The 14,373-nt window shown below is 38.3% G+C and overlaps 1 protein-coding gene across 4 annotated transcripts in view; it reads right to left on the bottom strand.

Annotated features, from left to right (window-relative positions):
• The window catches only part of EPB41L5 (erythrocyte membrane protein band 4.1 like 5), a 169,409-nt gene that overhangs the window by 21,608 nt on the left and 133,428 nt on the right, over positions 1-14,373 (bottom strand). For all 4 annotated transcript variants that reach the window (XR_008624473.2, XM_008972499.4, XM_008972498.4 and 1 more), the window contains exon 20: positions 11,855-11,919. Coding sequence is in view for 3 of the 4 variants with exons in the window: in XM_008972499.4 (XP_008970747.3) it covers positions 11,855-11,919 (65 nt within the window). In the remaining variant the exon portion in view is untranslated. The remainder of the gene's footprint in view (positions 1-11,854; positions 11,920-14,373) is intronic.

Below are 14,373 nucleotides of genomic sequence, written 5' to 3'. Positions count from 1 at the left end.
TTGTGTCTTGATCTCCTTCAGTTCAGCTCTAATTTTTTTTTTTTCTTATCTTCTGTTAGTTTTGGGGTTGGTTTTCTCTTGGTTCTCCAGTTCTTTTAGTTGTGATATTAGGTTGTTAAATTGAGATCTTTCTAACTTTTTGATGTGGGCATTTAGTGCTATAAATTTCCCTCTTAACACTGCCTTAGCTGTGTCCCAGGGATTCTGGTGTGTCATATCTTTGTTCTCACTAGCTACAAGTAACTTCTTGACTTCTGCCTTATTTTTATTATATACCCAAAAGCCATTCAGGAGCAGGTTATTTAATTTCCATGTAACTGTATGGTTTTGAGAGAACTTCTTGGTTTTGATTTCTAATTTGATTGTGCTGTAGTCTGAGAGAGTGGCTGTTCTGATTTCAGTTCTTCTACATTTGCTGAGGAATACTCTATGTTCGATTATGTAATCAACTTTAGAGTACGTGCCATGCAGTGATGAAAGGAATGTATATTGTTATTTTGGGGTGGAGAGTTCTGTAGATGTCTATTAGGTCCATTTGACCCAGTGCTGAATTCAGGCCCTGAATATCTTTGTTGATTTTCTGCTTCGATGATGTGTCTAATACTATCAGTGGGCTGTTGACGTCTCCCACTATTACTGTGTGGGAGTATAAGTCTATTTGAAGGTCTCTAAGAACTTGCTTTCCGAGTCTGGCTGCTCCTGTATTGGGTGCATATATATTTAGGATAGTTAGTTCTTCTTGTTGAACTGAACCCTTTACCGTTATGTAATACAGGTCTGTGTGCTTTCTCTGTGCACTGCAGGCAGGGGTGGTTGCTCATGATGGCGGAGAATCTGCTGTTCTCCATGCCTATTTTCACTCCTGCCACAGTGCTGGCTGGCCCTGTGCTTGCCAAGGTTGTGACTGCAGTGGCAGTTGATGGGACACGGGAGAGACATGCCCTCCTGCTGCAGCAGTGGCAGGGCAGGGTGCATGGACATAGGTGCACTGGTGGGGCAAGGAAACAAAGCCAGCCCATGCACACACATGCTAGCAAAGCGATGTGGGGCATTGCTGTAGCCCCAGGGGGAAGCTGAAGTGTGGGGAGGGAGTGGGCAGGCCGGTGCATGGCCGTGGGGACCGCCCTACAGGAACTCTCTGCCACACTGTGCCAGGCACAGTCTGCCAGTGCAAAAGCCAGGATGCTGGCTCCAAGGACGCCAGAGGCTTCCCGGCAAGCAGGTATGGCCAGGCTGGGGTCCTGGGGGACCATCAGACCAAGGGGTGCTCAGTTCAGAGCAGCCCTGCCTGATGGACAAGATCGCCCTGCAGAGTTCAGGTCTGATAGTTCTCCTCAGGCTAAAGTTTCCTATGGGAGCAAGTTGACCCTAGGGGGATGGCTGTCCTTGGCCATGCTCCACAATAGATGCTCCTGCACCAAACCCTCTGGACTCCACATCAGCTGGCTTGCTGCCCCACCGCTTCTCTAAGCAGCTCTCCCTGCAACTCGAGTGTCCGTGGTGGTCGTGGGGCCTCTTCCCGCCAGGATTCCAGAGGCCCAGGGTGACAGCAGATTGCTCCTTGCCAGTTAAATTCACTCATCCCCTTGGAGTCACTGGGGGCCGGGAGCAAGCCCCAGTGTGTGGAAGCCCCATGGGGGCTGCCCAGCTTCTGTGTCTCCATTTTTTTTTTTAATAAAAAAATCACTAGAGGATTTCAATAGCAGATTCAAGCAGGCAGAATAGTCAGTAAACTTAAAGACAGGTTAACTGAGATTATTCAGTAACAGGAGGTGAAAGAAAAAACAATGAAAAAAATGAACAGAGCTTGAGAAACTTGTGGGACATAATCAAGCATATTAATATATGTATTATGGGAGTTCTATAAGAAGAAGAGAAAGGGATAGAAAGATTATTTGAATAAATAATACTTGAAAATTCAATAGGTTTGATAAAAGACATGAATCTACACATCTAAGAAGCTCAATGAACTCCACAGGATAAACTCAAGAGATCCCCAACAGACATATTAATTAAACTGTCAAAAGACAAAAACAAAGAGAGATTCTCGAAAGTTGCAAGAGAGAAACGACTCATCATGTACAAGGATCCTCATAAGAGTAAAAGCCAACTTCTCATTAGAAACCATGCAGACCAGAAGCCAATGGGATGACATATTTAAAAGCACTGAAAGAAAGTACCCTGTCAACTAAGAATTCTATATTCAACAAAACTAACCTTCAAGAATGAAGGCGAAATTAAGACATTCTCAGATAAACAAAAGCCAAGAAAGTTTCTTACAGGTAGATATTCCTTACATAAAATGCTAAAGGGAATCTTCAAGCTGAAAGAAAAGACTACTACCCAGTAACTCGAAACCATATAAAGCAAAATAGAGAAAATTACTGGTAAAGGTAATTATACAGGTAGGCATAAAAGTAAGTATTTTACAATTTGGGTATAACTTCTCTTTTATTCCACTATTAAACGATAAATACATAAAACAACAATTACAAATTAACTTTAATAGGCCCACAATGTGTACATATGCAATTTTTTTTTTGTTTTGATAAGGAGTCTTGCTCTGTCGCCCAGGCTGGAGTGCAGTGGCACGATCTCGGCTCACTGCAAGCTCCGCCTCCCAGGTTCACACCGTTCTCCTGCCTCAGCCTCCCGAGTGGCTGGGACTATAGGCACCCGCCACCAAGCTCGGCTAATATTTTGTATTTTTAGTAGAGACGGGGTTTCACCATGTTAGTCAGGATGGTTTTGATCTCCCGACCTCGTGATCTGCCCACCTCAGCCTCCCAAAGTGCTGGGATTACAGGCGTGAGCCACCATGCCTGGCCCATAAACGTGTAATTTGTGACAATAACAATATAAAGGGGCAGAAACACACACACACAGGAGAACAAAGGTTTTCCAGAGTATTGAAGCTATATATAGTATTAATTCAAACTGGGCTGTATAAGATGCTAATTTGATTCCAAAATAACCACTAAGGGATAAATTTTTAAATATAGGGAAGGGGCTGGGCACGGTGGCTCATGCCCGTAATCCCAGCACTTTGGGAGGCTGAGGCGGGCGGATTACCTGAGGTCAGGAGTTCGAGACCAGCCTGACCAACATGGAGAAACCCTGTCACTACTAAAAATACAAAAAATAAAAATTAGCCGGGCATGGTGGTGCATGCCTGTGATCTCAACTACTCAGGAGGCTGAGGCAGAAGAATCGCTTGAACCCGGGAAGCAGAGGTTGTGGTGAGCCAAGATTGTGCCACTGCACTCCAGCCTGGGCAACAAGAGTGAAACTTGGTCTCAAAAAATAAATAAATAAATAAATATAGGGAAGGAAATGCAAAGGAAATCAAGGGGTATGCTCATGAAAAAAAAAAACATTAAACACAAGAGAGGACAGTAATGGAGAAACTGAGGAACAAAATTGACAAAAGACATACGGAAAACAAATACTACAATGGAAGAAGTCCTTTATCAGTAATCACTTTAGATGTAAGTGGATTAAAGTAAAATTACGATGGTAGAGAGTGGCAGAAAGAATTTTAAAAAATGATCCATCTGTATGTTATCTACAAGCCTCACTATGATCCAAAGATGTGAATAGATTGAAACTGAAAAGACAGAAAAAGATATTCAATGCAAATAGTAACCAAAAGACAGCTGTGGTTGCTATACTAATATCAGACAAATAGACTTCAAATCAAAAGATAAAGAAGGATGAAAGACAAAGAGACACATTATACATTGATAAAAGATTCAATCCATCAAGAAGATATAACAATTACAAACATATACAGAACTATCAACAGAGACCCAAATATATGAAGCAAAATATGTAAAGAACTGAGGGGGGAAAATAGACAATTCTATAATAGTAACTTGATATTTAAATATTTCACTTCCATTCATCATTATGGGTAGAACAACCAGAGAAAAGATCAATAAGGAAATAGAATTAAACAATAATATAAACCAATGAGCCCTAATGAACATATATAGAACACTCCACCTAATAACTGCAGAATGTACATGTACATTCTTCTCAAGAACATACAAAACATTCTCTACTAGACTGCATGTGTTAGGCCACAAAACAAATCTCAATACATTTAAAGAGACTAAAGTCATACCACATATCTTCTCTTACCATAATGAATGAAATTATAAATAACTTAATTGGAAAACTGGAAAATTCATAAATACAGAAATTAAATAAAACACTCTCAAAAAACAATAAAGGAAGAAATCACAAGAGAAATTAGAAAATAATTTGAGATGAATGAAAAAAATACCAAAATATTTGAAATGCAGCAAAAGCAACGCTCAGAATAAAATTTATAGCTGTAAATCCCTACATTTAAAAATAAGATCTTAAAATCAATAACCTAACTTTACACCTTAAGGAACTAGAAAAACAAAGAACTTAAGAAAAACTTAAATCCAAAAGTTAGTCCACTGAAAGATCAACAAGATTGACAAATATTTAGCTAGACTTATGAGGAAGAAAAGATTCAACTAATATCAGAAATTAAAAAGGGTGAAACCTCTCAGTAAAAAACAAATAAAAAGGATTTGAAGAAAATACTATGAGCAATTTACTCCAGTAAATTAAATCACCTAGGTGAAATGCAAACATTCCTGAAAACAAATTACCAAAACTGACTTAAGACGAAATGGAAAATCTGAATAGACTTACAACAAGTAAAGAGATTGAATCAGTAATCAAAAACTTTCCAACAAAGAAAAGCCCAGGACCATAGCTTCACTGGTGAATTCTAGCAAATATTTAAAGAATTAACAATAATCCTTCTCAATCTCTTCCAAAACACAGCAGAAGAAGGAACACTTCCTAAATCATGCTATAAGGCCAACATTATTGCCCTGTCACCAAAGTCAAATAAAGACATTATAAGAAAATTACAAACCAGCCAGGCATGGTGGCTCACAGCTATAATCCCCAGCAATTTGGGAGGCTGAGGCAGAAGTACTGCTTAAGGCCAGGAGTTGGAGAAACCTACAGACCAATATCCCTTATGAATATATACGCAAAAGTCCTAAAAAAAAGTTATCAAACTGCATCGAGAAGAATATTAAAAAGCTTATATAACATGACCAAGTAGGATTTGTTCTAGAAGTGCAAGAGTGGTTCAACATCAGAAAACCACACCATATTAACAGAAAGAAGGAAAAAATCTCAATCGATGAGCATCTCAACTGATGCAGAAAAAGCATATAACAAAAATCCAACACTTTTTCATGATAAAAACAAACAGAATAGAACGGAATTTCCACAGTATGGTAAAGGGCATATATGAAAAACATACACACAACACTCAATGGTGAAAGACTGAAAGCTTTCCCTTTATCCCTTTCAGGAATAAAATAAGAATGCCAGTTTTTGTCTCTTCTGTTCAACACTGTACTGGAAGTTCTAGCCAAAGCAATCAGGTAAGAAAAAGAAATAAAAACTTCCCAATTGGAAATAAGGAAGTAAAACTATCGCTATTCACAGATGCCATAATCATGTATATAGAAAATCTTATAGAATGCAGAAAAAACCAGCTGGGTGTGGTGGCTCACACTTGTCATCTCAGCACTTTGGGAGGCCGAGGCGGGCAGATCACCTGAGGTCAGGAGTTCAAGATTAGCCTGGCCAACATGGTAAAACCCCATCTCTACTAAAAATACAAAAATTAGCTGGGCATGGTGGCAGGTGCCTGTAATCCCAGCTACTCAGGAGGGTGAGGCAGGAGAATCGCTTGAACCCAGGAGGCAGAGGCTGCAGTGAACCAAAATCCCGCCACCGCATTCCAGCCTGGGTGACAAGAGCAAGACTCCGTCTTTAAAAAAAAAAAAAAAAAAGGGCCAGACGCAGTGGCTCCTGCCTGTAATCCCAGCACTTTGGGAGGCCGAGGTGGGTGGATCGTGAGGTCAGGAGATCAAGACCACCCTGGCTAACACAGTGAAACCCTGTCTCTACTCAAAATACAAAAAATTAGCCGGGTGCCTGTAGTCCCAGCTACTCGGGAGGCTAAGGCAGGAGAATGGCATGAACCTGGGAGGCGGAGCTTGCAGCGAGCCGAGATCACGCCACTGCACTCCAGCCTGGGCGACAGAGCGAGACTCCATCTAAAAAAAAAAGATAATAATAATAATGCAGAAAAAAACCTATTAGATCTAATAAACTCAGCACAGTTGCAGAATACAAGATAAATACACAAAAATCAGTTGTATTTCTATACACTAGCAGTGAACAGTTTGAAAACAAAATTAACAACTATATTACAACAGCATAAAAGATTTAAATACCCAGGAAACAATTTAACCAAGGAGGCAAAAGACTTGTACACTGAAAACTACAAAACACCACTGAAACTAAAGAACACCTAAATAAATGGAAAGATATCCTACATCATGTATTTGAAGACTTAATACTGTTAAGATTATAGTACTAACCAAAGCAATCTACAGGTTCAACGCAATCTCTATTAAAATCCCAGCAGCTTGTTTTGCATAAAGGGAAAAGCTGATTCTAAAATTTATACAAAATGGCAAGAGATCCTTAATTTTCAAAAGAATCTTGGAAAAAAGAAGTTGGAAAACTCACACATCCTAATTCAAAACTTACTACAAAGCGACAGTAATCAAAACAGCATGGTACTGGCATAAGGATAGACATATAGATCAATGGAATAGAACTGAGAGTCCAGGACCAGAAGGAAATGGCCAATTGATTTCGATAGGACTGCCAAGATCTAGGACAGAGATACCCGTTTATCCATAACCAAAAGAATGAAGTTGGACCCCTACCTCACAGCATATACTTTTTTTTTTTTTTTTTTTTTTTTTTGAGACAGGGTCTCACTCTGTCACCCAGGCTGGAATACAGTGGTGTGAACATGACTCACTGCATCCTCAACCTCCTGGCTCAAGCAGTCCTCCCAAGTATCTAGAACTACAGGTACGCACCACCATGCTTGTCTAGTTTTTTTTTTTTTTTTTAATTGTAGAGATGGGGTCTTCCTATGTCGACTAGGCTGGTCTCGAACTCCTGGGCTCAAGCAATACTCCCACATCAGCCTGGATTACAGGCATAAGCCACCATGCCCAGCTGAAAAAATTAACTGAAAATAGACAGAAGATCTAAATATGTTTCCTATACTGGAAGTTCTAGCCAAAGCTATGCAACTGTTAATCATTATGATCTTGAATTTGGCAATGGTTTCTTATATAAAACACTAAAAGCACAGGCAACCTAAGAAAAGTAGATAAATTAGACTTCGTCAAAACAAAGAATTTTTATGCATCAAAAGGCTGATCACTAAGAAAGTGAAAAGACAATCCACAGAATGGGAAAAAATATTTTCAAATCATGTATCCGGTAAGAGTCTAGTATTAAGAATTGATATTCAATCAAGGACTCCTACAATTCAACAATAAAGTAAACCCAATTTAAAAATGGGTAATCTGTCATGGGATTAGAAAAAAAAATAAATGGGGTGGGCAGGCACAGTAGGTCACACCTGTAATCCCAACACTTTGCAGGGCCAAGGTAAGAGGATTGCCTGAGGCTAGGAGCTTGAGACCAGTCTGAGCAACTTAGTGAGACCCCATCTCTAAAAAAAATAAAATAAAATAAAAAAACTTTTTTTTTTTTTTTTTTAAATTAGCTGGGCAGGGTGGTGTGTGCCTGTAATCCTAGCTACTCAGAGGGCTGAGGCAGGAGGATCACTTAAGCCCAGGAGTTTAACGTTACAGTGAGCTATGACTGTGCCACTGCATTCCAGCCTGGGTGATTGAGCAATAATGTCTCTAAAAAATAAGAAAATAAAATAAAAAATGAGCAAAGGACTTGAATAGACATTTATCCAAAGAAGTTACACGAATGGCCAACAAACACATGAAAAAATCCCCAACATTCTTAATCATTAGAGAAATGCAAATCAAAAGTACACTGAGGCTGGGTGTGGTGGCTCCCACCTGTAATTTCAGCACTTTGGAAGGCTGGGATGGGAGGATCGCTTGAGCTCAGGAGTTCGAAGACCATCCTGGGCAACATAGTGACACCATGTCTCTCCCAGAAATGAAAAAAAACTTAGCCGAGCATGGTGGCATGTGCCTGTAGTCCCTGCTACTAAGGAAGCTGAGGTGGGAGGATCGTTTGAGCCTAAGTTTGAGGCTGCAATGAGTTGTGCTTGTGCCACTGCACTCCAACCTGGGTGACAGAACAAGACCCTGTCTCAAAAAAAAAAAAAAAAAAAAAAAAGTACAGTGAAATACCACGAGAGTGTAAAGAAATAAAAACCCTCACTCATTACTGGGAGGAACAGAAAATGGTGCAGTGGTTGTAGAAAACAGTTTGGCAGTTCCTTAAAAGGTTAAAAACAGAATTACCGTATGACTCCGGAATTCTACTCTAGATGTGTAACTGAAAAACAGGTGTTCAAACAAAAAATTGTACATGACTATTCATAGCTGCAATATTCCTAACAGTCAAAAGGTGGAAACAATCTAAATGTCTATCAACAGATGAATAAACAAACTGTGGTATATCCATACAATGAAATATTATACAGCCATAAAAGGAAATAAAGTCCTGATACATAATAGAAAAGTATGGATGACCCTGGAAACATTATGCTAAGTGAAAGAAGCCAGACACAAAAGACCTCATATTACAGAGTATCATTTATATGAAATGTCCAGATAGGTAAATCTATAGAGACAGAAAGTAGAAAAGTGCTTCCTCAGGGTTAGGGGAAAGGCAGTGCAGGGTAGATGGGGTTACAGTTAAAGAGCAGGGGATTTCTTTTTGAGGTGATGAAAATATTCTGAAATTTGTTACTGATGGTGGTTGTATGTACTAAATACAGAATGTACTAAATGTACGAAAATGTACCAAAAACTATTGAATTGCACACTTTAAATGGATGAATTGTGTGGTATTTGAATCAAATTTATCAATGAAGCTGTTACTACAAAAATAAATGATCTGAATAGACATTTCTCCAAACAGACATACACGAAAGGATGTTCAACATCATTAGTCCTTAGGTAAATGCAAATCAAACCACAATGAGACGAGACACACTTTATACTCACTAGGATGAGTATAATAAACAAGGAGAATAATAAGCACTGTCAATGACACGGAGAAATTGGAATCCTCATACATTTCTGGTAAGAATGAAAAATGTTACAGCCATTTTGGAAGACATTTGGCAGTTCTTAAGAAAGTTAAATATAGAGTTACCATATGACTGAGGAGAAATGGTGTTACTCCTAGGTATATACTAAGGAGAACTGAAAGTATATTTACAAAAAAAAATTTGTATGCAAATATTCACGTCTAGCTTTGTTCATAATAGCTAAAGAGTGGAAACAACTCAAATGTCCATCAACTGATATATGGATAAATAAATGTGGTATATCTATTTAATGAAATATTATTTAGCCATAAGGAGGGACAAAGTACCAACATATGCTACAATATGGACAAATCTGGAAAATATTATGTTGAATGTAAGAAGCCAGACACAAAAGGACACGTATAATTCCACTGACATAAACTGTCCAGAGTAGGTAAATCCACAGAGACAAAGTAGATTAGTCGTTGCCAGGTGCTGGGAAAGAAGCAGAATATGGAGTGACTGCTAATGGGTAAAGTGTTTGCAGACTTTAGGTAAGGTAGAAACCTTCATACTCACTATAATACTCATCCTAGTGAGTACGAAGACCTTAGGTAAGGTAGAATGAGGATGAGTATATATGAGAACTAGGATGATTATTATAGTGAGTATGAAGGTTTCTACCTTACCTAAGGTCTGGAAAGGGTAAGGAGTGAGGGTAAGGAGTTTCTAGACCTATGGCGTTTCTAGAACATTCTCAAACAATGTTCTAGAATTTATTATAGTGGTAATGGTTGCACAATTTTGTAAAATTACTGAATTGTGTATTTTTAAAGAGTGAATTTTGTGGTATGTGAATTATGTCAGTAAAAAAAAGAAAGAAAAATGATCTAAATCTATTATGGTAAAATGTTAAGATGTGACAAAGCTTGATATTTGGTATACGGGTATGTATTATATACTTCTCCATAGTGTCTCTGTGCCTAAAATACTGCATTTTCAAAAAGGAGGTACAGTAAAACAAAACAGTGTTGTATAGCATGGGGAGAATAGATTAACAGAGAAGGAAAAGATCTAGAAATAGACCCATGTTTATACAAGAACCTAGTATATTTCAAAGGATACATTTGAAATCCTAGGGGAAAAATAGATTCTTCAAAATATGAACAGGCATTTAGAAAAATAAATCTGGATGTATGTTCTAGGCTCTTTCCAGCTTCAAGAGTTCAATGAAACTTCTGATGAACATTGGGCAGTCCTGTTCCCATTACCCTTCTCCTGGCAAACAAAAAATTGTATTCTGAAAGACTTCAATAATAACAATAGTACTAAAAATGTTATTACTAACAGTGGTTATCAGAATTTTCTTTCCTTTTTTTTTTTTTTTTTTTTGAGACAGAGTTTTGCTCTGTTGCCCACGCTGGAGTGCAGTGGCATGATCACGGCTCACTGCAACCTCTGCCTCCTGGGTTCAAGCAATTCTCCCGTCTTGGCCTCCCCAGTAGCTGGGATTACAGGCGTGCGCCACCATGCCCAGCTAATTTTTGTATTTTTAGTAGAGATGGGTTTCACCATGTTGGCTAGGCTGGTCTTGAATTCATGACCTCAGGTGATCCAAAGTGCTGGGACTACAGACGTGAGCCACCACGGCCTGGCCCCTTAAAAAAAAACCAGGGTCTCACTCTGTCACTCAGAATGAAGTGCAGTGGTGCAATCATAGCTCACTGCAGCCTCAAACTCCTGGGCTCACGAGATTGTCCCTCTTCAGTCTTTTGAGGAGCTAGGCCTACAGCGTGGATCACCATGCTCGGCTAATTTTTTATTTTTAATTGTAGAGACAGGATCTCACTATGTTGCCCAGGCTAGTCTCAAACTGCTGGCCTCAAGTGATCCTCCTGCCTTGACCTCTGAAAGTGCTGGGATTACAGGTCTGAGACACTGTGCCTGGCAATTAGAATTAGTTACAAGGTCAAGTTGTAATTCTAGCTTTACCCTGATCACCAATTAGTACTTTTGTTGAGTACTAACTATTATAATATAAAGTGCTATACACTATGCATGCTATGTGCGGTGCCATGTTGATTACGGTATCTGGAACTGAATATGATTAATCATAATCATATTCCTTGACTGAGTAAGTTTTGAACAGTAAAAAAAAGAAACAGCATTTATTTGCTCAACATTTTTTAACACTAAGCACAGAACATTAGATTCACAGTGGTGAAGAAAGTCAATGGCCATAAAGCATGGAATAAAAGCCTAACTAACAAGACAAATAAATGCCAAAATACTCATTAAAGGGAACAAGGGCAAAAGAGACTTGGAGGGAGCAGCAAAGAAAGTTAACTCAGTTACTGTGAGAACCCATGGCAAATAAGTTGATAAGAACAAGGCCATTGTGATAACAGGATGACATGAAAGTTTACTGTAAGAGAATAATACACACTCCTTACCAGGTGACTGAAAAGATCACACATATCTTTAAGACTGTTTCTGCTCTGTTGGTTCGAATCAGTTGAAGATAAATGGGAATGTTGGGAGACTAATTAGGAACATCTTCAAATAATATAAAACTAGGTACTAAGTGGTCTGTAATGGATACAATAGAGTGAATTCAAGCTATCTTTCAGACAGACATCCTGAAACCATGTGGCGACAGACTGAGAAGAAAAAAAAGACAAAGATAGTAGATAAGAACATCAATTTAATTCAGTCTACCCAGAACTGTACCTGTTTGTGGCAGCATCCTGAACACTGGCATTTTTATGACTTAATAAGCTATCTTCTTTTGTAACCTAAGAAAATGAAATATTAAAAAAAGTAAATCTTTATTGAGGATACTAAAGTAACAAGAAATTTACGTTTCTTTCTGGTAACAATAGAAATATCAGTTTGCTTTAATTAAAATAAGAGGTAATCATACCTTATCTATGGAAATACCAGCAGTGTACCTAGTACAATCTTACCCCATACCTAAATTAATAATCAAAGATTCCTTTTTTTATTTGGTATACAAATTCACACGATCTTACTAGATGGTTCTCAATAATGCACCCATTTTTTATTTTTTTTGAGATTGAGTCTCACTCTGTCCCCCAGGCTGGAGTGCAGTGGTACAATCTCGGCTCACTGCAACCTCTGCCTCCCAGGTTCAAGTGATTCTCCTGCCTCAGCCTCCCGAGTAGCTGGGATTACAGGTATGTGCCACCACACCTGGCTAATTTTTGTATTTTTAGTAGAGACATGGTTTCACCATGTACGTCAGTCAATCTTGAACTCTCCTGATGTCAAGTAATCCACCTGCCTGGGCCTCCCAAGGTGGTGGGATTACAGGCATGAGGCACCGCACCTGGCATCAATAATGCACCAATTTTTTTAAAAGTACAGTTCAATAAATTTTTTTAAAGGCATACAAGTGTTTAGCCAACATCATGTAACATTTCTACTATCTCCCCCACTCCCCGCCTCAATATTCCCTTGAGGCTTCCCACATAATCCCATGAAAAAACCCTTATTTGAGGTAAATGATGATCTATACTTTACACAGTTTCATATAATTGGAATCACAGTACCTATCCTTTCCATCTGCTTCTTTAGAGCAGCATGGAGATGTCTTTGAGATTCACTCATGTTGTTGTACAAATCACTAATTTATTCCTTTTTATTCAGACATTTCATTGTATAGATACATCACAATCATCTGTTTTTAGCTATTTCATATAAAGCTGCTAGGAACATTCATGTACTAACATCTGTGTTAACCTGAGTTTTGATTTCTCTTGGGCAAATATCTAAGAATATAATTGTGGGTTAGATGATATGTGTATGTCTGATACATTGCCAAACTCTTTTAAAGTGTTTATACAATTTTATGTTCTTACCAGCAATGTATGTGCACTGCAGGAGCTCCATCATCACCAACACAGGGATGGTCAGTGTTTAATTTTAGCTATTTCAGTGGATGTGGCTTTCATCATTAATTATGATGTTGTAGATTTTGTTCATAAATGCTCTTTATCAAACTGAAGGAGTTTCATTCTATTGCTAGTTTGCTGAGAGTTTTTATCATGAACAGGTGTTGAATTTTGTGAAATGCTTTTCTACATGAATTGAGACAATTTTATGTATTTTTTAATATGGTGAACTATCTTGGGTTTTGAATGATAAACCAACATTTTCCCCAAGATAAACCCTACTTGGTCATGATGTATGATCCTACTTATAAAGTTCTGAATATATTTTGTTAAGAACTTTTAAGTTAACGTTCAAGAGGAGTAGTGGTCTGTAGTTTCTTGTATTTTTTTTCTGGTTTTGGTATTGGGGTGACACTAGTCTCATAAGATGAATTGGGAAGTGTTCCTTCCTCTTCTATCTTTTTGAAAAACTTTGTAGAACTGCTAATATTTCTTCCATAAATGTTTAGTAGATTTCACAGTGAAGGTATTTGATCCTGGATTTCTCTTCATGAGAAGGTCTTTTCACTATAAAATCAAATCCCTTTACTTTAGGGTTCACTCATGTTATTTCTCTATTCTTCAAGTCAAGAAAGATCCAAAATGATAACTGAAATGTAAGGTAATGATTTCTTAGCCCATTCAGGCTGTTCTAACAAAACAACATAATCTGAGTGGCCTATAAATAATAAATATTTATTCCTCGCAGTTCTGGGGGCTGTGAAACCGAAGATTATGGCACTGGCAGAATTAGTGCTTGGTGAGGGCCCATTCCTCATAGATGGCGCCTTCTCACTGCATCCTCACATGGTTGAAGGGTTAAATAAGTTCCCTCCAGGCTCTTTTATAAGAGCACTAATCCTACTCTTGGGGGCTCTACCAAAGGCCCCATCTGTTAATACCATGGCTTTGCGGATTAGGTTTCAACATAAAAATTTTGCGGGGGTATGCAACCATTCAGACCATAGCAAATAATAACTATTACTACTACTGCTACTATAACTATTGAGGGTCAACACTTTCTAAATGCTCATTATGTGCCAGGCACTATTCCATGTCCTTTAATTATCTTATTTCATCTTTACAACCCACCTTAAGGTAGGTACTACCATTATCCTATTTTATACATAATTAAACTGTGGCTCAGAGAAATCAACTAACTTGCCCAAGTCACAAAGCTAGTAGGTGGTAGAACAGAAATGAGATTCTAGAGTCAATACTATCATATTTTATATTTATTTTATATGTAAATATGTTGTAAAACATGTTTATATTCTGGGGAGAAAATGGATAAAG

This window comes from Pan paniscus, chromosome 13 (genome assembly GCF_029289425.2).
Source record: "Pan paniscus chromosome 13, NHGRI_mPanPan1-v2.0_pri, whole genome shotgun sequence".
NCBI lineage: Eukaryota > Metazoa > Chordata > Mammalia > Primates > Hominidae > Pan > Pan paniscus.
The sequence above is the reverse complement of the archived record's forward strand: the minus strand, read 5'-3'. Positions and strand labels throughout refer to the sequence as shown.